Below are 21,940 nucleotides of genomic sequence, written 5' to 3'. Positions count from 1 at the left end.
AAATTTTGACATTCGGCAATGGGGCCTCCAAAGGGGACTTCGTTTCGTTTATTGTGATGTAGGAAAATATTATTATTATTCATCTTTGAAGTGTTCATTCAATTCAATATCGTCCCAATGTAAGAAATCGAAGTGTAAACTCAAATTGGAATTGCTATTTTGTATGACCGTAAGTGCTGTGACGACGTAACAGCTATACAGTTGTAACCAGACATATATGTCTCTGTTGTAACATACAAAAAAAATGCCGATCACTAACGTGATAGGCCTACCCAAAAGTGAATTCGATTTAAATCTGATTAATGGAGATCGACATTGTAAATTGATTGCACTGAGAGCAATACACAAACTGTAGGTCTAGAAAAAATAATTCAGTTTTACACAGAAATTGTAATTTATTCGACTGTTTGAATCCCTCGGCCTTTCAGATTGACATCCTAATTAAAAATCGGAACCTTCATTGAGTTAGTAGTTTTTGCACTTAACTTTGCTTCTGTTTAATGATTATAGTTAAAATGTTGTTGAAAGCCTTGTACGTTATTTAATGAATTATATAATTAAATATGTACGTTAACAAATGGATAACACTGATACATGGTAAAAGATGGATATGAGTATTGTTGATTATCTCATTTATATCAATAATGTATTATCTCACTTATATCAATTTATCATCGATATAAATGAGATATTTAATTCACAATACTGATGTCCATACTGTTTTAATAATTCAATGATTAGCGGACAGTCTCAATGACAGTCATGGATTGAGGAATTGGATTATTCTCAAGTTTACCTACATGTACAATTATGTTCATTTACAAAAAAAAATGTATATGTTACATGTTCTTGTATTTCAGTCAACCTCAATATCATCTTGATTGGCAAGTCAGCAGAGCATGCAGTCTAATTATATATGGGTAGAGGTCAAGGTGACAGGAGTAAAGAAAATATAGAAATCGTGAAAATTTAAGCATTTTATTGGTAATCACTTTGTCCGTTTGCCCATACACATAAGCTGAATTATCTTATTTCAAGGAAGTTGTTTTGACACCTGTGCAGTGAAAAGGTTTGATATAAAATCAAAATAAATTACATTACATCATTGAATTCATGGAAACCTTTTGTTTTATGTACCATATTTCATATGCATCAGTTTTCACTGATACTGGCTTATGTAAAACAAGAGGCCAATTGGCCTTAATGGTCACCTGAGTTTTGAAATATTCAATTTAATTGACCCTTTTTAGCCTCGCCCAGAAGGTCAGTCAGGGCCAACATGTGCATGCGATCAAGCTGTCATCCCATGCTGATAATGTTAATGAAGTTAGAATGAATTTCAATAGAAATCAAACAAATGCTGATCAAAATTGTGATTTCCCTATATAAATTTAGTCCCCCATCAGGGTTATGAAATTCACAATTTTTGTTAAAGACACCAGTATATGATTCTACCATATCTGCGAGCTGAGAAGATCTTTCAAATTTTAGTCAATTTGACCCTTTTTGACCCTGCCCCTCAGGTCCCTGGAGGTTGGGACTATGTAATCCACAGTTTTGGTTGACCTTTTGACCATGAAAGCTTACTGACAAATTGTTTAAAGACAAACAACGAAAGACGACGGACAAAAGTCAGTTAGAATAGGTCACTTCATACTTCATCTCAGGTGACCTAAAGATCTAACCCTAATTTATCAGAATATCAACAGAACAGTGACTTATGATGTTGATAATACACTAAACAGTAAATGCACAGTACAATTTGTCTCACAAATAGTTTTGATAGAGAAAACACTGAGAAAAGTCAAACATGAATATAAAGAATTTACCACATTGTATTTATTGTCTTGCTCAGATGTAAGCATTGGCATCAATGACTAGAGAAAGTTGACTGCCATGACTAGTGACTTAACATCAATGACAATTGTTGGCATCAGTGATAATTGAGTGTTGACATCAATGACTATTGAGTATTATGGAGTGTTGACATACGTTACTAATGAGTACTAGTGAGTGTTGTCATCCATGACTATTGAGTATTAGTGAGTGTTGACATATATGACATGAGTATTAGTGAGTGTTGACATAAATGACTATTGAGTACTACTACTGGTGAGTGTTGTCATCCATGACTATTGAGTACTAGTGTGTGTTGACATTAAAGACTATTGAGCACTAGTGGGTGTTGACATCAATGAATTTTGAGAGTTTATAAATTACTTGTGAGGACAGATATTCAAAAGTAATATAACAAGTATAAGTATAAGTAGTATAACATTGCCACATAATTCTCCTGACCAAATTTCATTAAATCCATTTAATTGTTCAGGACTAGTAGAATTTCTAAAAGAGTTTCCATTCTGACCAGTGAACTAAAAAAATGTTAATAATAAGACCATTACAAAGGGCAATAACTCTGCAAACTACTGTCAAAAACTACTGTCCAATAATTTCTATTTTTGAAGTTGTCTGAGATCTTGTCGATATATGGCTGCTTATAAAGTTTTATCAAATTTGGTATATTCTGACATTTACTCAAGTTATTCAAATATTGTGTTGACAATGTTGACAGACGAATGCCGGACGCCTCAGTATGGCATACTCACCTTGGTCCTTCAGACCAGGTCAGCTACTAAACGTAAGGACAGATATTCAAAAGTAATAGTCTCTGGAACGTGATTAGTCTCAAAATGTCAATTATTCCCATTCATCTTAATTGGGATTTCTTCTCCTCTACCATTTGGGCAGTAGATGGTGGAGGAGCATGGGCTAGGAGTTTGAATCTTCTGGGATCTATTTGATGCAAGGGTTTTGGCTAGATATTCCAGTTCTATCTGTTATTCTGTTGGCCACTATCAGATTGATGAGTCCCTGGATGTGTTGGTATGTCCTTTCCACCTTGTACGGCACTTTTTGTCCTCCAAGAACTTTTGTGTTATAAATCCTGTGATATCTATAAGAAGAAGAAAAGATATTTTCTTACACAAAATCAATGTAATTTCCAGTTACACAAACCAACAAAATGTGTAAAATTGGCAATATTATAATCATGCCTTATATTGATTTATATTGATTTATCATGCAAAGATGGCTCTTCACGATATTTTGTCTGATTTTTCATAAAATAATTCGCCTGTCAACATTTTCTCAACTCACATTCAAGCTTAATTAGCCTCTACACACAATCAAGGCTTCTGCTGGGTCTTAAATATGTATACCAGTATCAATAGTTGAAAAATGTAAATTCAACACAACATATGTTGTGTTTCGCTTACGTTTTCGGGCCTAATGACTATCTTAAGGCATGATATTGTATATGTGACATCATAATGTGGTATCCAAGACGTCAAATAAATGAAGCGTTACTGCGTATGAAGATGGCCATTAGGCCCGAAAATATATAATGCAAAAAAAAAAAACATACTAAATTCACGAAATTGATACTCCAGAAGTTTTTCAATCTCCAATTGCACAATATCTTACCAAATACACTAAGAATTCAGCAATTTTCAACAAGTGTTAAAAGTAGAGGATACATGTGTAACAGGAGATCAGGAGATAATGTAGCGTAAGCGGCCAGACCGGGGTTCCAACCCGGGCCTCCGAACACCAGCCGGATGCTCTACCAACTATTGAGCTACCTGGTCACTGATGATCGACTCAGTCCAGTCCCGCTACACATGCATGCAGCTCATGCATGAATTATAGTGGTCAAAACTGATTGGTTCACTTATTCTGATTCAAATTATTAATTACAAAAAAAATCCATTATTGGTAGCTGCTAAACAAAAACAATATATCAAATCCATTCATTTTAATTAGAAAAAAAAATTGTTATCGAAAATTGATCGGTTGGTGGTATCTGATTACAAACCAATACATGTCTAGGAATTGGTTATGTTTTCAAACTGATTATATACAATATGTGTCATATACTATAGACCAAAACATGTAATCAAACTTGACGCCTATATTATATACATATATATATCTACATTTTTTTGTATATCAATATGCAAATCATAACGTAATAACAGTTCACAGTGATACATGACTTGTGTTGTATGATTATGAGAATTTTGAATGTTAATTAGCATCGACAGAAACTATTCCACGACTTTTTAATTATACGACTCAACAGAGACCTATATAGGTCAGGTCTCTGGACTCAATAAATAAATAATGTTCTTCCTTCGCATCCAAATGCTAATGATTTATATAAATATTTCTTAATTAATGGCTTCAAGGATTAATTAACTATGAAAAATACCTAAGTGCGACTAGTAATAGTGTCGTCCGTAGTGGCTGCATGTACTCCATGTCGCCTGTGGTCATCTTCATTGGCTTCAGTTTCTTTATGACCAGATCTATACGTACGCTCTAGATCTCAGGCTTGCTTTCAAAACTGTACAACGGAATATTAATAACACAATGTAAACTTAATGTGTAATATACAGGCAGTCTAACAAAAGCATAAAGTCATCAAGTTTACTTTCTGGTATAATACGATTAATTTGACAAATGTCAAAATTCCCTCTTGGGCGCCCCCTTTGATTTGTATTCCCATTTATAATTAGGACATGTTGAGGCCAATACCAAGCGATTCATGCCGTGTTAACACTACGTGACCTTTCTTAAGCTTAATCTCGATATCAGTTGTTACCATTTATGATAATTATGTATCATCAAGTACTATCAAGTCATCATCTGGGCGTACACGACAGTTGATCTACGAAACATCGAAGTCCAGTGCTGTCAACTAACCTGTTCAAGGCATTAGCTTGGCCAAAGGAGGGTCTGTTTTAATCCCTTCGGTCTTTTTTAACTGATGCCATCTGCTTGCTCTGTCTCTAAGATACGTGTTCGTCTTTGTGAAGTTAAAATCACGTTCTCGATTATTCGTTTCTTCGTGCTCTCGGTTAAAACTGATTCAGGACCCTTCCACTTAGATCGGGTGTTCGCCATTTTTGTTATGATGTTTCCAATTTCCCGCATCGCGCATGCGCAAAGGTACGCAGAGGTATTTGTTTACACACATCGAAAACTAATAATATGAAATAACTACTAGGTTAGTCAAATTTATTTTATTTTTTTCATTAAATTTTAACAAATTGTTATGGACACTTTTGAAATGTATAATTAACATAAAGTGCTTAACTTTTTACATCATTTTAAATCGTATACCCTTTTTTATATATTATTTAAGTGGAAATCTAGCCATTTAGTCCCTTTAAGTGACCGCAATAATTTACATACTTCCTCTGGACTAGTTTGAATATCAGTGATAGATGGCATATTAACATTTGCATCTATGGTAGGTAGAACTGGTTTGTCGACATTGTCATTAATTGTACATTGATCGGAGAAATACTTATTGAATAGTTCTGCTTTATTTTTATCGTCGTTAATAATTTGGTTGTTTTCAGTAAGAGGAGGGATTAGATGATCCGACTTTTTCCCTAGAAGTGATTTGGTGATAGACCAGAATTTTTTTGTATTAGTGTTTTTGTTCGTTAGTGTATGGATAGTGGATTCTTGATATCGTTTTAATGCGTCTCGTTTTAGGCGATTTGCTTCCCTACGGGCTACTTGGTATCCTAGCTTGTCACACTCGTTTTTAGTACGCTGAAATGATTTTAAACACCTATCCCTAGTTCTGAATGCTCTCCTGACCTCGTTTGTTAACCAAGGTTTGTCACGGGGACGAACGGTTACATTTTTGCATAAGATAAAGGATTTACATGTATCGAGGATAAATTTATTTACATTTGTTATGATGTCATCTATGTGATCGAATAAGCCAAAAAATATGTCTATGTGAGCAGTGGTAAAAGCATTGTTAAGGCCTACAAGATCCGCTGTTTTGTAATCCCATGTAGTTCTTTGATAGGATTGCTGTTTAGGTACTTTATACTTTAGTTTACAGTGTATAGTACAATGATCGAGATTACAAAGTGGGGAACTTACTCCGTGATTTACAACAAACTGGGTTTTATCAACAAAAATTAGATCAAGAATGTAAGCAGAGGTGTCCGTGATGTGAGTTGGTAGGTCTATTAGTTGGTGCATGTTATTTTGATGGGTAATATTAAAAAGACGTTTTCCTAGTTCACTGTTTATGTGGCGGTCATCCCATGATGAACATCTATCGTTAAAATCGCCGACAAGGACGATATTTAAAGGATTTTCAGACTGCATGGCTTGGATATTATCAGATAAGTAAGTTAGAAAAGAAGTTTTAGTTTGGGCATCTTGATTAGGTGGTCTGTAAAATGTTCCAAAGAAGATACTCCCTAACGGATGGGATATTTCTAAGATAATGCTTTCGATGTTAGGCGACTCAAGATCTAACCGCCGTTTACTAGTAATGGCTTCGCGAATGTAAATTGCCACACCACCGCCATGCCTATTTCTATCATTTCGAAAAAGAATATAGCCAGGAAGAAGAATGATGGAATCATTTAGCTCTGGACATAACCATGTCTCACTGACAGCAATGATGTCGTACATTAATTGGTTACAGAGTATACTTTCTATCTCATCTAGCTTATAGTGATGATGGTTATTGTCATTGGTTGAGGCAAGAATACTTCGGACGTTTATATGACATATCGAGAGGTCATCAAACTTACTGGGACCAGGATTTGTATGAATGTCACCACATAGAAGTATTATGGAAGGTAGGTAGCACAGGCAAAGCAAAAGAAGAACATCGTAACTAACAACATGTGCATGTGTGCGATGGAGAATAGATCGGTACTTTGTATGTATTTTACTTTTCAAGTTACGTATAGGGTTACTTATTCTGAGGCTCCAAATGCCAATCGAGCATCTATATTGTTCAAGACCAATCATATATTTTGGGGGGTAGAAGGAGGGGGAAAGTTAAAGAAATAGAAATAGTAAGGGCTAGGTGAGAAAGTTAAGGCTTTAATCCAGGGACGAAGCTAGAATACATTTGTAAAGTTAAGAACAACAATGGGTACCGTATTTTAGCAGCAACAATATATACAAAAACATTATCTTAAATAGTTTCCTAAGAATTTCCTATAACGACGTACTAGCTTAAGCAACCTAACAAAACATAGTTGACATGTTGTAGATAAAATTCACATCAAGTATATCATTAAGACAAAATTTGCAGGTTTAAAGTTCAATGATCAATTCGGATATGGTATCAAAAATTCCATTTATCTGGTTCAAAATCACTTTCATTATGGATAATATTCATATGCTTTCGTATAAAAGGATCGTAGTTCAATACTCGCACCAGTATAATATAGTTCGGTTGGAAAAGAATAACATAAATCATAGTAAAAACATTGATAGTTTTTTTTTTTTTTTTTTTTAATTTCTATTTTGTTTCCAAAACTCGCAGGAATCAGTTTAATCAGGTAACGTGGTATTGTTCAGAAGATATTTGATTTATAATCTTATAGGAGACTACATTACATCAAGTAATAAACAAGAGTTTTCAACTTTGTTGTTCAAAATATGTTAACAGTTGATTATAATCGTCATGTTCATAGTTCACCTCTCAGAATGTAGAGTTAGTTTCGCGTCACAAATTCGCAGCTCCAAATTCATGGTAAAAACTCTTATTAACTTAAAATAAAAACAAAAACAAAAAAAACTTTCGTTTTCCCAGAAATAACATGTTTTCATCAGGTTATGTTACATTCATTAAGATTGCAAGTCTACAATCAAATCAGTAGTTTTTTAAAAAGCAGATTTCGGATCAAAAAGACATATATTTCAAAACACTCGTTGACCAAATTATCGAAGCTTGCAGTGGGATAGTTACAGGAAAATATTGTAACTTTCCAATATATCAGTATACAGGTTTGTAATCAGCTTTAATCATCATAGAGTAATGTACGAAACTTGGTAAAGTATCATTTTCTAATTTTCAAATTCGTACCTCAAAGAATTTTACAAAATACAGTAGAGTAATGAGGCACTACTTCAAAGTAGTTTTCATGCATTTTTCAATGATATATAATACCCTATATCAATACACTATAATCAAGTCTTGATTAAATGACTTTTAAAAAAACTGTCACTGTTCATTATGCTATTGCTTCAATAAGAAATACGGTAATGCTTCAAAAACGCTACAACCTCATTTTCTATTATCTTTTGTACAGCTCAATATGTCTATAGTTCAGACAATTTTACTTGTGAGGTTTAATAGTTGTTCGCCTATTATGTATTGTACCATAGATCTACAAGATCGCATCAATTAATTACAATGTATATCGAAATTTTGTATAATCTTTTTGATATCAAATATTTTAAAACTGCAAATTCGCATCACTTGCATCACAGATTTATATAAGTAGTGAAGCAATTACATGTATTGACTTTTTAGGTTACTGAAACAGTGATATGGATAGACAATACATGTATATCAACTATTTTGCTATTAACAACAGTGTAAAGGATATGTGTTTTGTAGTCTAAATGGCGGCAACAAGCCTACAAGAGAGTATCAATGTTAGTGTCCAGACGAATTTGGTGTATTTTATCACGAATGTCCCGAGCAAATATCTTAGCGTTCCAAGCCCAGGCATCGGTGATATCTTCGTGGTTTCGAGCTTCGCGTAACAGATCATGGTTTCGTTTTGTGAGGTCCTCGTGTATAGAAATATGGGTATCCCTGAGTTTGGATCTTGCCTTCATGACAGCCATCTTGTCGTTCCTTTTCAAGAGCCGAACAATCATTAGTCTTGGTTTTGGAGTTTTAACTGCCTGTGCCATGTTTCGCTTTGGGCCAAGGCGATGAGCGACCTCGACTATCATGCCGTGTAAACTGAGAGATTGTTCAAAGATAGCAGATACTTCATCTACACAGTTTTCATTGTTTTTCTCTGGAATTCCGAGAATCCTAATATTGTTTTTCCTCGTGTATTGTGCAAGATCGGTTAATTCCGATTCCAGTAGGTGTGCATATTCATAGATTTTCCCGAATTCGTTGTGAATAAATTCGTCGTTAATAGTGCTTTTTGTGCGTGACACTTTTTGAAGTTCAAGAATCATTTTGTCTTTTTCTTTATTTTCTTGTTCGAGTTTGCTCACCCGTTTGTCTTTTTCTTCATATTGTTTTTCTAACTTGTTTAGTCGGTTCTCAACACTTTCGAATTTACTGCTGATTGATTCTAACAACGCTGACTTGATATTAGTCATAGCCATTTCAACTGCTTCAGTGACTGCCGTTTCAATAATAACTTTCAGGTCCGTTGCTAAGATTTTGGATTTTTTACCCTCAGGGCCTTCCAGAGTGAATGAACCACTAAGGTCACATAATGCCCGTTTCAAACCACCAGTACCTTGTGGTGTAGATGTAAGGTACTGGTCTTTACTCGGAGATGTATCATTTGAGTCCATATTTATAAGATCAGGGATTGTTTACGTTTTAAGCGATGAGTATACACAGTCGGATGTACGCGTATGTGTTCAACGTTAACAGTGTCCAATACCGAGACGCAGTGGGGTGTATCGAAGTACAATGAACAGGTAAACTCGGCTATTTATAGATGTACAGGTAACAGTGTTATGTTTTTCAAATACACATGAAAAAAGTCAAATTTCCAAAAGTTTTGAACCAAAATGTTCAAATTACCTTGTTGACGATGACATAAAGAATCGCTGGTACCAATTTCATAACCGAATGTCCCGTAGAATAGCCATATATCCTCACATTCTGCACCGTCTGAAGATCACGACTTACTCCACCCAGTCGTCGTGTCATTTGGACTGATGACCTGGACAGACTGTTCCATCAACCTCAGACGATCATCATTCAAGAAATGAAAGACGGTGTTCGCTTGTTTGACCCTGATCGGTTGACATGCCTGGCAACCGATTGGTCTGCGGATGACATTGGGTTCTTCTTAATGCAGAAGTACTGTGAGTGCCCAGCGGAAACTCCTGTCTGCTGTCCTGATGGCTGGAAATTGTGTCTGGTTGGTAGCAGATTCACCCATCCAGCAGAGCCGATATTCCCCTGTTGAGGGCGAAGCTTTAGCTGTTGTTAATACACTTCATCAGTTTACGGCTGGGAAGACACAGACAGGAGTTCCTGAGGTCCTGGGGAGACAGACATAGGGTCTCATCGGTTGCCAACCCCCATGCTAACTGCAGAGCTGAGTTAGCTGTAAAGACTGTGAAACGCATGCTCATGGATAACATCTCGCCCACAGGGTCTCTTGATGTGGATACATTCCAGCGACCAATACTAATGTACAGAGACCAAGGCATCACCAGCGTTAGTTTTGGTTTGGACGACCTCTTCGGGATGCGATCCCTATCTCAATGGGTAGATACTCACCGCATGAGACATGGAGAGAGATCCCAACCCACCATGAAATGGCCCTGGCCAAACGTCATTCGAGCGAACATGAACGTTGGAGCGAGCACACTCACTTTTTGCCATCGCTGAAAGTTGGTGTTCATGCATATTTGATGGGAAACCACCCTCTTTTCAAAGTAATCCAACAGGCATACAGGCAATGGATACAGCAACTCAGTCGCAATTGCCCACTTCTACGTCAAATCATTTAGGCAAGCCTCAGAAAACACGAAAAGTCCACGCTGATAATCCAGTCTGCACTTCCGAAGCATCGATTGATCGACCTCCTTCAGTCGGTTCTCAATCCACAGATGTAAACCCAGTCTCGCCAGCCTCTCTGCCAGCTGTTGAGCTCGATAATGCTGTGACACCTAGAAAAATACATGAACCTTCCACCCGGACACATATCCCTACGCTACGTGTCGACACTCCGGATCAGCCTATACATCATGCTGTTTCAACTCCGAAATTACCTTGTACCCTTGAAGGTAGCAGTCATCCTTTGATTGAATGGAAATAAAGCCATCTTGACAAAGGAAGGTGTTGATTCTCATTTACTAATTAAAGATCAAATGTCCATCCTCCATATGTCTGTATTACATTAAACGCTTACTCTTACCTTATATTGTTCATGCTGATTAGCTGAAAGGCTAAAGACCAATAAAACTATTTTCTGGTTCTTTCAGGTTGAGAAACGGAAACGATCAGGGCCCCACCGGCCAAACGGGTTTGATATATTCAAACAAACGACATCTCAATATACAGCAAATATAGGAACATGATATTGTGCAAAAGGCATGCTTGGATGAAGTCATAGTTGTTAAGTAAAGCATGCTGTGATAAAGATAATGAATGATAATGACTGACTTTCAAGGACACAGTGATCAGGTGTGTTTAAATATATTTAATTTCTCGAGAGAAATAATGTAATGATGTTGGACCAACAACATGCTGGGATAAAATGCTAAACAAAGTTTATTCAAATGTTAACCTTGACATAATTCTGCGGTCACTGGTGTCAAATGGGTTACTTAACTAAACTAAATTATAAAAACCTATATTTCAAAAACAAGAGGTCAATTGTTATAGTCCAGCAGTATGCTTGAGTATTATGTATACATGTACATGTAGTTATAAAGTTCAAATATCTATCTAAAACACACATCCAGTCAGCCATATGCCGTGCCTTGAATAACCCAATTGCGTATTCTTGATCCACTTTCAAGGTCACAGTCAAATATATTGAAAGCTGTAAACATTTTATGATTAACAAGCATGCTTGTTATTGGTAAAGCAAAACATGTAACCACTAAAAATTAGTAAGCGACCATGACTTTGACCTAAAAACACTGAAACTCTTAACTTGATATCTACATATAGCTACTCTTACTGAAGTTACATACCGACTTTCACCAACATCTTGCGTGGACGGACTAATAGACAGACGGATAGGGAGGAAACTTATAGTTCCCCTGGACTAATGAATTACTTGCAGTGGTGACATTCAGCTAGAAGTTCAAGTTGTTAAAATGAATACAGGCACAATGGGCCTTCTGGGACTCTTGTCAGATATATACTACACTATGTGTTTATTTTATCTAAATGTTTTTTAATTTGATACAGACCTGGAAAATGTTATGCATTTTGAATACAATATTTGATTTTGCTTTGTATAACTTTAAACTGTTCTTCAGAAACTAATATTTTTGGTGGTTATAACTTGTTGAGTTTTGTGTAGAGTAATTAACTTTGATGTTTTCAGTGAAATCTGAACCAGAATCCAGATACAGACATCACGTGAAACAATCTGAAAGATGATCATTGAAAAAGTAGCTTGTGACAATATGAAATTGTGTAAGAAATAAGTTGTGTTTCCCTTCCTGTGAAAAGATACCGGTATTGGTGTAGAATGTACTGTCAATCAGTTACTATCTGTCAATCAAACAGATCTACACATCTATCTTTATATTTTGTACATGCGTTATGAAGAAATATTCAATACAACGCCTGGCCGAACAGAAAAAAAGAATCTAACAATATATGATATACATGTATTTATTTATCTTCACAAAATTTACATAAATATGATCTATACAAAATATACAAATGATAGTGTTACAGGGTACTAATCACATCATTCTGTACAATTTTTAAAAAATCACAAATCCACAAGATGGCAGCAAATGTGCACACATTGTATTACCAAAATAAACTGATATCAATGCTTGTCTTTGGCGGGAATGTTAACCATGTATAAATCTAATGGGTGGAATAAGCCTGTATGCCTTAGTTGCAGCGTGTCCATATTAGCATCCATAGGAGAAGAGAAGTTAAAAAGAACAGAATAAAATTGCAATGAAGATATCACAGTTATTTATTAATGAAACAAACCATTACAGCTGTATAACATACCAGCTAAGTTTGACGAGACTTTTTTGGTAGATGTACATACAAAAAGAAACATATCACAGATTTAAAACAATGATTGGGTCTCTTCACAAACCAAGTTTTCATGTGTGCAAATTATAAATAGTTTTCTGTACACATTCTCAACTTTATCGCACATATGTTGAATCTGGCTGGGGTGGACCTGAAAAATAAAATACAGAAATTTAGCCACAGAAACTGACTTATTATCATTTTAAACAGAAACACATCAAGAAGTCTCAAATATATATCGAATTGATATATACCCTATTATTATTTTTAATATTCGTTAAAAAAGAAAGGGAAAGATTGTGTAACTAAATTCAAATATATCAATTAAAATTCAAGTAAACATTAATTAAAATGTATGACCTGGGAAGGGGTTTTTCCTGGGTCTAATGATGCCTGTACTCTGTGGAGGACGGGTAGAAACTAGCCGCGTGCCAGGGGACTTCCCTCCTTGGGGACTGTTGGGACTCCTATTGTCGTAAGCATCGGCAGTCAAAACAGGTGAACAGGTTAAGAATCATATTCAGTGTAAAATCAGAACTGACCTTGAAAGTAATATCTTTATGGACATAGAACTGAAAATCTATATATATATAACCAGTGCAAAAACAAAATTATATTGCTAAAAAAAACTATTTTCTAATCAAATTTCAGAAAAGGATATTTGCTGTGATGGGAAGGAAGAGTATGTCAGTTTCTGTGACAATCTCTAGGTCATGTCTGATTGAGCCAACCCCGGACTCTCCCTCCACTCCGACGGCGATAGCATACAGTTCACACTCCAAGTCAGTCTTCATCCCAGCTGCAATCTATGTAATATATAAAGATTATAAAAACTGGAAATACAGACATAAGTAGCAAGCATTAAACATTTCAACACATTTTGACAAGGCATGGTGAGCAAGAGGTTGAATTTCAAATTAAATCCTGCCAGACAATTTCAAAAACAAAGTAACAGACAACAGTAGTACTGGTCTCTTGAAGTACTATCACTTGAATACAATGGTCACTCACCGGTCCTAGTTTGTAGTTGATTCTAAGGCCAGTAGCAGGAGGAGGCTGTCTGATTTTAAAGCGACAAGAATCCACACCTGTGTTCTTCAGACAGACAGTACAGATGTAGGTGTTGCCCTCTCTCAGGACTCCAAAATCTATCTCCTCGGGCAGTAGAATTAGACCCCTCATCCTCTCCAGCTGGACTTGAGATGGGACCGATGCTCCTGCTGTCACAGATGTATTCACCTTCCGTCGTACACTCACTTCAACAGTCTTGTACTGTATTATGAAACAGGGATCAACTTTGTTATCCTGTAGTTACATAAGCTTATCACACATTGTATAACAATTCGTTAAAGTTTTCATTTCGATACGAAATTGGAATGCAATCTGTATCACAGTAGAAGAGGGAGCTTTTGTAAAAGCTGGAGGTAAATTGGTAAAAGTTTGGAAGTAATAGTATATAATAAAGCAATTGTGTGAGAAATACGTAATATGGTTCATATGGACAAATGAAATAGATGATCATTGTTCAACAGATTTTTTTTTGTTTTTGTTTTTTGATTTTTTTACAAAGCTAGCTTTTTTTCTTCTAAAGAGATACTGAATTCTGAAGACCAATAGATTGGTAGATTCATAATCATATTAGCCTGCTTACCTTGGTGTTGGGGATAGCCCCTGGACGTCCTCCCTTGATACCCCTAGGGAGCACCACAGCCTCCTTCCTAGGTCGGCCTGTCACATCCATCTTTAAGCTTCGTGTTAGGATTAATTCATTCTCTCCCTCTGGAACCTCACCAGCTGAATAATCTACAATTAGAAATTAAACATAGTAAAACAACATGGAAGAAACGTTATCATTGTTAAAGTTTTTTATGACCATGTTTAATAGTCAGGGCTTGATGACAATCTCAAGTTAGATGCTACTGACATAGTATGACAGTGTTACACCTGGCCAAAATATATACATTGTATGACAGTGTTACTCCTGGCCAGAAGATACATTGTATGACAGTGTTACACCTGACCAGAAGATACATTGGATGACAGTGTTACACCTGGCCAGAAGATACATTGTATGACAGTGTTACACCTGACCAGAAGATACATTGTATGACAGTGTTACTCCTGACCAGAAGATACATTGGATGACAGTGTTACACCTGGCCAGAAGATACATTGTATGACAGTGTTACTCCTGACCAGAAGATACATTATATGACAGTGTTACACCTGGCCAGAAGATACACTGTATGACAGTGTTACACCTGACCAGAAGATACATTGGATGACAGTGTTACACCTGGCCAGAAGATAAATTGTATGACAGTGTTACACCTGACCAGAAGATACATTGTATGACAGTGTTACTCCTGACCAGAAGATACATTATATGACAGTGTTACACCTGACCAGAAGATACATTGTAATATGACAGTGTTACACCTGGCCAGAAGATACATTGTATGACAGTGTTACACCTGACCAGAAGATACATTGTAATATGACAGTGTTACACCTGGCCAGAAGATACATTGTATGACAGTGTTACTCCTGGCCAGAAGATACATTGTATGACAATTTTGTCCTCCGTGTTATACCTTCCTCCTCCAGTGGCTGCTCCATGATGATGGCTGGATAGTCAAGCTGTGAGGGCAAGTCAGAGGGCGAGTCTATCTGACCACCAGCATGTTTTGGAGTAGGATTATCTGTAACAGATATTAACAGTTTTTTATCAATTGAATTATTGAAATAACCACGAACAGGATACCAAAGTTATTCACAACAGACAATTTTAAGCTATATTTTCTGAAGAGTACTCACATGGTCGGCCAGTGCTGGTTTTGACAGCATGCCCAGGAGTGGGATTATCTGGACGAAGTGGAGCTGGGGAGCCTTGACCTGTAGCATGAGCTGGAGTTGGATTCCCTGGACGGATACCTCCACGGGACGGAACAGTTTCTGCATACACTGGAAAGCACATCATTTAAGAATAATACAGAGAAAAACCTTCAATGTTAAAATTTCTGTTTATTTACTTCACAGAATCAAGTCAAAATACTGTCATAATGTAATCACAAATTAGATGATATCATTAATCATTCATGAAAACTGACCTGCATATGATATAGGTGTATCTGAGACTTGCTTTGGGTGGAGTGTGTCCACAGGTGATGTGCTTGACCGATCACTCTGGACAGAGGTCACTGCTGCTACAGCTGTTAGGGTAGATAAATATTGACAATTATAGGTAACATTCTCAGAATGGTGAAACTAACATTTTGCATTCTTATACTGTACAATGCAGTGGATCATGATATCTATTTCAAACTTTTTGTTTGACCTCGTTAACAAATTACAGATGTGTGATTTTAACTTACATCTTGCTGGGTAAGCACTGGTGTCAGGAGAGATTTGCTGGGGATTGTTACTCTGACTGGAGGAATTTCCACGGACAGCTTCCGTACCATCCTTCCTTGGATCCTCAGACAACTGTTGTAGAATCTCGTCCACATCCTTAGCCTGTTAATCAGGGTAGTTATTACAGGTAAGTACAGAATAAGAAAGTTCCTCTACTTATCAAAATGTGTTTCATTTGAATATTGTAATAACCTTAAATTTAATGCTAATGTTTTTTCACAATTTATTACACAGATATTGATCATATACATGTACCAGGAATATATCAATTCAGATAATCAATATATCTGGTCCTGTGCTACAGAGTTATATGACCACTGTAATTTTCATTGTCATATGCGGACAACTCAGTTTAGACCATAAAGAAAAAAATAATTTAAAAACTAATTTACTCTGTCAGAGGGATTTCGTCCTATTAGACTTTAAAAATGGTTTATAACCTGTGTGAGGAGGAAGGCTTTCCCAAATTCACTATCAAAGTAGGTAGGGATCCTCTTCTTCCTGAGAGCATCCCGGCCATCCATTTCCTGGTTCATCTCTCTCTGGTCCCTCTCCCAGTCAGCCATTGTACGTTTGGGCTGGGGTGTTGGTGGAGGACTTGGTACAGGGGGTGCTGTCACTTTCTCATAGATGCCTTTGATGTTGGCTGCAATGTTTTGTAATCATACAATAAATCCTTCACACACATCCCCCCCCCCCCCCCCCCCTTTTTTTTTAATTAAATCCTGTCTATTGGAAATTAAAATGTAAATTGAATATTCACAAATCGATAATTACTACATGTACCACATGCTAATAAATACCTGTTGAAATCAAAATGTTTTTGTACCATGTGATTTTGAAGCACAGATATTATTAGTTTGCCTTAGTTAGAAGTTGGACAATATTGGACTACCTCAGTGTCATCCATTGGTAATAACATTTGTAACCCTGAGGACTTGTGTTTATGCATAAAAACCTTAGTCTTCAGGATAATAACCCTTCATAATGGCTATGTTAGAACCCCTTTTTTTTTACCTGGCTCATACTGTGGGAGTTCCCGCTGAGCTGTCTGTAGTCCAATCTCTGTCAGATCTGCAGCATGTATCCTTTCCTCATCTGTCCTTGGATCTACTACCTGCATCATGTTAGTGACCTTGTTTCTTTCTGTCACAAACTCGGCATACTCCTTAACACCTGCCTGCAGGCTGTGTGGACACAGAAAATAAAGGTAAAAATTCATCTAGATGTTGTAATTTCTTTTTGAGAAAAATTCTAACAAAGTTATCCCAAATAAATGACACTATCAGTGACACTGTTCATCCCTCAATGGTAAAACTGCATTTTTCTAGTGCTTATGTTTCTCTTAGAATTAAAATATTCCCGTATGCAGGGTGTCATTAAGGTATGATACACAGAATAATTACAGCTACCACTATTTCCTTACCTTTCTCTGAGGGATCCTGACACAGGTTTATACTGTATAAGTTGTCTTAGTTCTAGAATATTCGGACACTTTAGAATGGGAATTCTGATTGGCTGTCTTACTGCTGCTCCCACAGACAGTCCCTGTCCTACGTTTTTTCCATAGCCTGGTCCAGGAGTTTTAAATTCCTTTGGAGGAAGAGTTGTCAGATCTCGGCAACGTATGCCTGGAGGAATGATGGACTCTTGGTCATATTTCTTAAAGAATTTTTCAGACGGACCTCCAAGATATGGTTTGAGAATGGTGATTCCTTGGACCCCTGGATAATCTGGAAGGTCATCTTTAAGCACTGCAGTTGCAGGACTATGTTCTGCTGTGTTTATATATTCTGCAACATCCTGGTACCGTAACAATTCAGTACCACTTCCATCTGAATGGAGAATAAAAAATCGTGGAGCATGTTCTCTATAAGTGGTCAATTTTTTATCAATTTTATTTTCGTCCATACTAGATTCAGAAAGTGCATCACCATTTACAGGAATCACAGTGAAGTCCCCATTACTTTTCACGTTAAATACATTGCCATCTGAGTCAACAGTTTCTACAACCACATCTGCATTGTGACAGAGGATGTACTGTAGTTCTCTCTCGGGGAGGAGCTGTTCCATGTTCCTGATTGGACGAGGGTAGTAGGTGAGGGTGCCTTCCATGTCTACCTCTACTCGTCCCCCATCATGCTGGTGTAACATGTAGTATCCGTCCGGGAATACGTTGATGGTCGTACCATTACCAAATATGGTCAAATTCTCACTTGTTAAACAATTGAATTCTACTGTAGCATAAGCAGGACATTCCACCTTCACAAACTTCACTGTTTGGGTTTCAAATTCTTTTATGTCTAAAAATCAGAGCAAAAATTGAAATAAGAAATATTGAATTTGATAATACATTCTAGTCCAGTCTTTGATTAAACTGAATGAAAACAATAGGGTTATTATCACCAGTCACTGTATATCACCTATCACTTTGATCACTTTAACATTAATGTTTTATAATCATTTAGACAGTCAGTTTAGTATAGTCACATACAAAGTCAGATCTTTAATTAATGTGACAACATATTTCCTGTAAGGAAGTAAATACCATTGTCTTCATACTCCTCCTCCCCAGTAGATATCTGGTTCTCCTTGTAGTAGGTCGTAATCCTTGTACCATCGGCATGCTCTATGATTGTTGTACCATCTGGGTAACTGATGGTGATCACATGGTCATCTCTTGTTGCCATGGACTATGAAGGAAAAATAGTTCCATGTAAAGTAAGTTGTAAAATGTTTCAAATTTCTGTCCAGACAGTGCACGATAATCCAGTAAAAAAAAGAGAATACTATTAAGCCCTTAACAACACTGGTCCTACCAAGAGTGGTAGTAACTAACCTGACTTGTCTGGGGGTCAGACGCCAAGCTGATCATCACTGATTTGAGTTCCTCCATGTTTCCATCACTTTTACAGGCCACTTTCTCCCCATTAGGATATGTGGTAACCCAGGTTCCCTTAACCTCTGGCACATCCTCCTCTGGAGCCTGCTCCGCTATCTTATCCTGGGATTTGCTGGCCTTTCCCTTAGCACTTACTGCTGCAACCCCAAAATATGAATGAAGAGAATTATTCTGAAGATAATCAGATAAGGTTGTGTTGTTTCAATCACAACGAAATACATTATATACCTCATGTATATCACTTGTATATCACTATAATTATATATTTTACAATATTAGTGCTCTATAACCTAGATGCATACAGTGTACTGTCTTTAATTCTTTATCAGATAATGAAATTTTACATGGCTGTAACATATAATACTTCATTCCAGACCTTACCTGCCTTCTTGGTCGGTGTTTCTGCCCTTTCTCCAGTCTGACTACGAGCACTTCCTGCTCTCTGTGGTGAACTGCTGCCACTCCGCTTGCTAGCCCATGGACCAGTGTGGACACTAACTGTGCCATCAGCATACAGCACCTACAAGGTACAACCGATCACTCAATTTAACACACCATCAGACCTTACGTTCCAGAACACCTCGTCCTATTCTACTTGAATGTACTTTTCCAAGGGTCTCCATGTAAATCTATATTTTTTTGTAGTTTGCCCTTATCTTTTTATAAGATCAGTTCTGTTGATATGAGAACTCGACAATCTATCTATAATCTTCATTAAAAAATACTTTTACCTAAATATTTCTATCTGGATAAAACAAATCATGACTTTGTAAACTTAAAAGTTTTAAATTGAAACTTTTCAAGATGCAAAAGTGTACTGGATTGAGAAAACTGACCTCGATTGACCCATCCATCATGTTTTTGACAACTGTGCCTTCTGATGTGATGATGCGAGACTGTTCAGACAAGGCATACTTCCTACGCTTGGCCTCACATGGTTGCTCACCCCGTGTCTTAAAGGGATAACTTTGTTTAATGAGCAGACGGCGGTCATCATCAGACAAGGGCTTCATACCTGGTAAACAAATACAGAAATTTTATAAAGACATTTAGCTTAATTTTAATTTTCCAATAGGCAAATCCCTTTTTACAAAAATATCTGACATTTTACATATTTTAAATTGAAAGTGACCAAAAAAGGCAATTGTTACACTATCAGATCTTAATCACAACAATTTAAACAAAACCATCATAAATTTCCTGTTGATAGTGGTATATTGCCTGCTTTTCTGTGTAAGTTTAGCTTGTCCACGTACCAACAGAGCTCTCCAGAAGGTACTTCACACTGAGGCCATCAGGTGAGCTCACATATAACTGCTGGAATGGCTGAAGCACAGGTTTTTCTTCATCCTTCTTCTCCTCCTGATCCTCTTCCTTCTCTGTTTCTTGGGGCTACAAATCATAGGATTTTAGGTTTAAAAACAGATTCTTACCATTTTCACTCTAATTTTCCCCTTCCAAAATCAGCACATTTCTTAAGATATTCACTCACTTCATTTACCTATAGCAAACAGTTAACATTTTGCATTTTCAGATATCTAAAAATGTTGCCACCCATTTCCTTGGTACTTACCGTGACTGGAGGAGGAGCTTCGGGAGTTGGCGCACCCTTACCCTTGTCTCCCTTCTTACTCTTTGTTGGTGAAGGTGGTGGCACAGGACTGGGAGTGGTGGGTGGTGGCACATAGACCTTTGGCTCATACTTCTTACCTATAAAATCAATTATCACGGAATGTTTTAAATGTCTAATGGAACATCATCAATTCTGGACCTTGATATAACACAACTTTTATTTCATTAATTTTACATATACCAACTGCCAGTAAAACATCTATGTGGTGCACTACACTAGCTATTATTAGATTATACTGTTAAAAACTGTTTAATATAAACTCTACAATCTTTCACCACAGCTTAATCCAGAGGTCACAGAGTCAATATTACTTATATATCTTTAATCTATGATTATATGATGAAATTTGGCACAAGAGGTGATCTATATAGAATAACCATTATATAACCCTGAAATACACTCTATAAATAATGTACATTTGATTTTGTGAATTGTCATTAACTTGAATAAGCAACATTATATCGCCGATTGGTTGATACTGACCATCCTCAGAAACTCCTGTTGGACCAAACTGACTTAGTGACAGTGTCATCCCATCCTGCAGATTAGCAGTTATGCAGCCAAAAGCACTGACTGATTTTGTTTTCTTCTCCTCAGATCTGGCAGAATTACTTCTGGCAGTACTCCCAGCATCACCATCTTTTGTCATCTTATCTCCTGTAAATTGTAGTGGATTCCGATGTTAATAAAATTCATGATTTATTAAATTATGACAAATCATGCTAACATATTGAATATCTGATTCAAGTTCTTTACCTTGATGTTACATCTAAAATACAACCAACAAAGAGTTCCTGAAAACATAGCAACTCTCCATAGCGTATTATGTTACGATACTGTCTTGACATGGACACTTTACACATACCTTGGTCCTTCTCAGATTTCTCATGTTCTGACTTCTCCACCTCATCCTTGTTTTCTTCATTCTCCTCCTCGCTGTCCTCTTCACCCTCCTTTGGGTCAATGACATGTACACAGAACACATGGCCATCCTTCAACACAGATGTCTTCACAGAGTTGGTGCCCTGTGTGAACTCCAGCTTCTCTGTCCTGATCTGACCGCCGTCCGAGGGAAACAGGGTGGTGGTCATTCCCGCCACATGGATAAGCTTGTTACCCACATCATACCCCGTAAACTGGATAAGCCAGCAAAGTACAAATTAATTATCTGATGATCAATACCATTAGTAAAAACAATCAT

General features: G+C 36.7%; 1 protein-coding gene and 1 long non-coding RNA gene across 9 annotated transcripts in view; both read right to left on the bottom strand.

The window, feature by feature from the left end:
* Positions 1-1,821: 1,821 nt before the first annotated feature.
* On the bottom strand, positions 1,822-5,128 carry LOC117328033. The gene is made up of 3 exons (XR_004532784.1): positions 4,765-5,128; positions 4,271-4,405; positions 1,822-2,953 (listed from the first exon to the last, which is right to left on the bottom strand). It is a non-coding gene; the product is annotated as an uncharacterized LOC117328033 (long non-coding RNA).
* Positions 5,129-12,392: 7,264 nt separating this feature from the next.
* The window catches only part of LOC117328032 (sperm-associated antigen 17-like), a 31,665-nt gene continuing 22,117 nt past the window's right edge, over positions 12,393-21,940 (bottom strand). For 7 of the 8 annotated variants that reach the window (XM_033885360.1, XM_033885356.1, XM_033885362.1 and 4 more), the window contains 20 exons: positions 21,605-21,875; positions 21,223-21,396; positions 20,680-20,816; positions 20,363-20,498; positions 19,943-20,121; positions 19,488-19,626; positions 19,044-19,243; positions 18,753-18,897; positions 17,631-18,507; positions 17,222-17,391; positions 16,645-16,850; positions 16,165-16,306; positions 15,901-16,002; positions 15,608-15,754; positions 15,385-15,492; positions 14,442-14,593; positions 13,802-14,062; positions 13,452-13,596; positions 13,151-13,288; positions 12,393-12,941 (listed from right to left, as the gene is read on the bottom strand). In XM_033885360.1, the coding sequence (XP_033741251.1) occupies positions 12,907-12,941; positions 13,151-13,288; positions 13,452-13,596; positions 13,802-14,062; positions 14,442-14,593; positions 15,385-15,492; positions 15,608-15,754; positions 15,901-16,002; positions 16,165-16,306; positions 16,645-16,850; positions 17,222-17,391; positions 17,631-18,507; positions 18,753-18,897; positions 19,044-19,243; positions 19,488-19,626; positions 19,943-20,121; positions 20,363-20,498; positions 20,680-20,816; positions 21,223-21,396; positions 21,605-21,875 (3,864 nt within the window). In that variant the 3' untranslated portion in view covers positions 12,393-12,906. The remainder of the gene's footprint in view (positions 12,942-13,150; positions 13,289-13,451; positions 13,597-13,801; positions 14,063-14,441; positions 14,594-15,384; positions 15,493-15,607; positions 15,755-15,900; positions 16,003-16,164; positions 16,307-16,644; positions 16,851-17,221; positions 17,392-17,630; positions 18,508-18,752; positions 18,898-19,043; positions 19,244-19,487; positions 19,627-19,942; positions 20,122-20,362; positions 20,499-20,679; positions 20,817-21,222; positions 21,397-21,604; positions 21,876-21,940) is intronic. The other variant, XM_033885357.1, reaches the window with a different exon arrangement.

This window comes from Pecten maximus, chromosome 5, assembly GCF_902652985.1.
Source record: "Pecten maximus chromosome 5, xPecMax1.1, whole genome shotgun sequence".
Taxonomy (NCBI): domain Eukaryota; kingdom Metazoa; phylum Mollusca; class Bivalvia; order Pectinida; family Pectinidae; genus Pecten; species Pecten maximus.
Note: the sequence above shows the minus strand (reverse complement) of the source record. Positions and strands in the feature narration are given on the sequence as shown.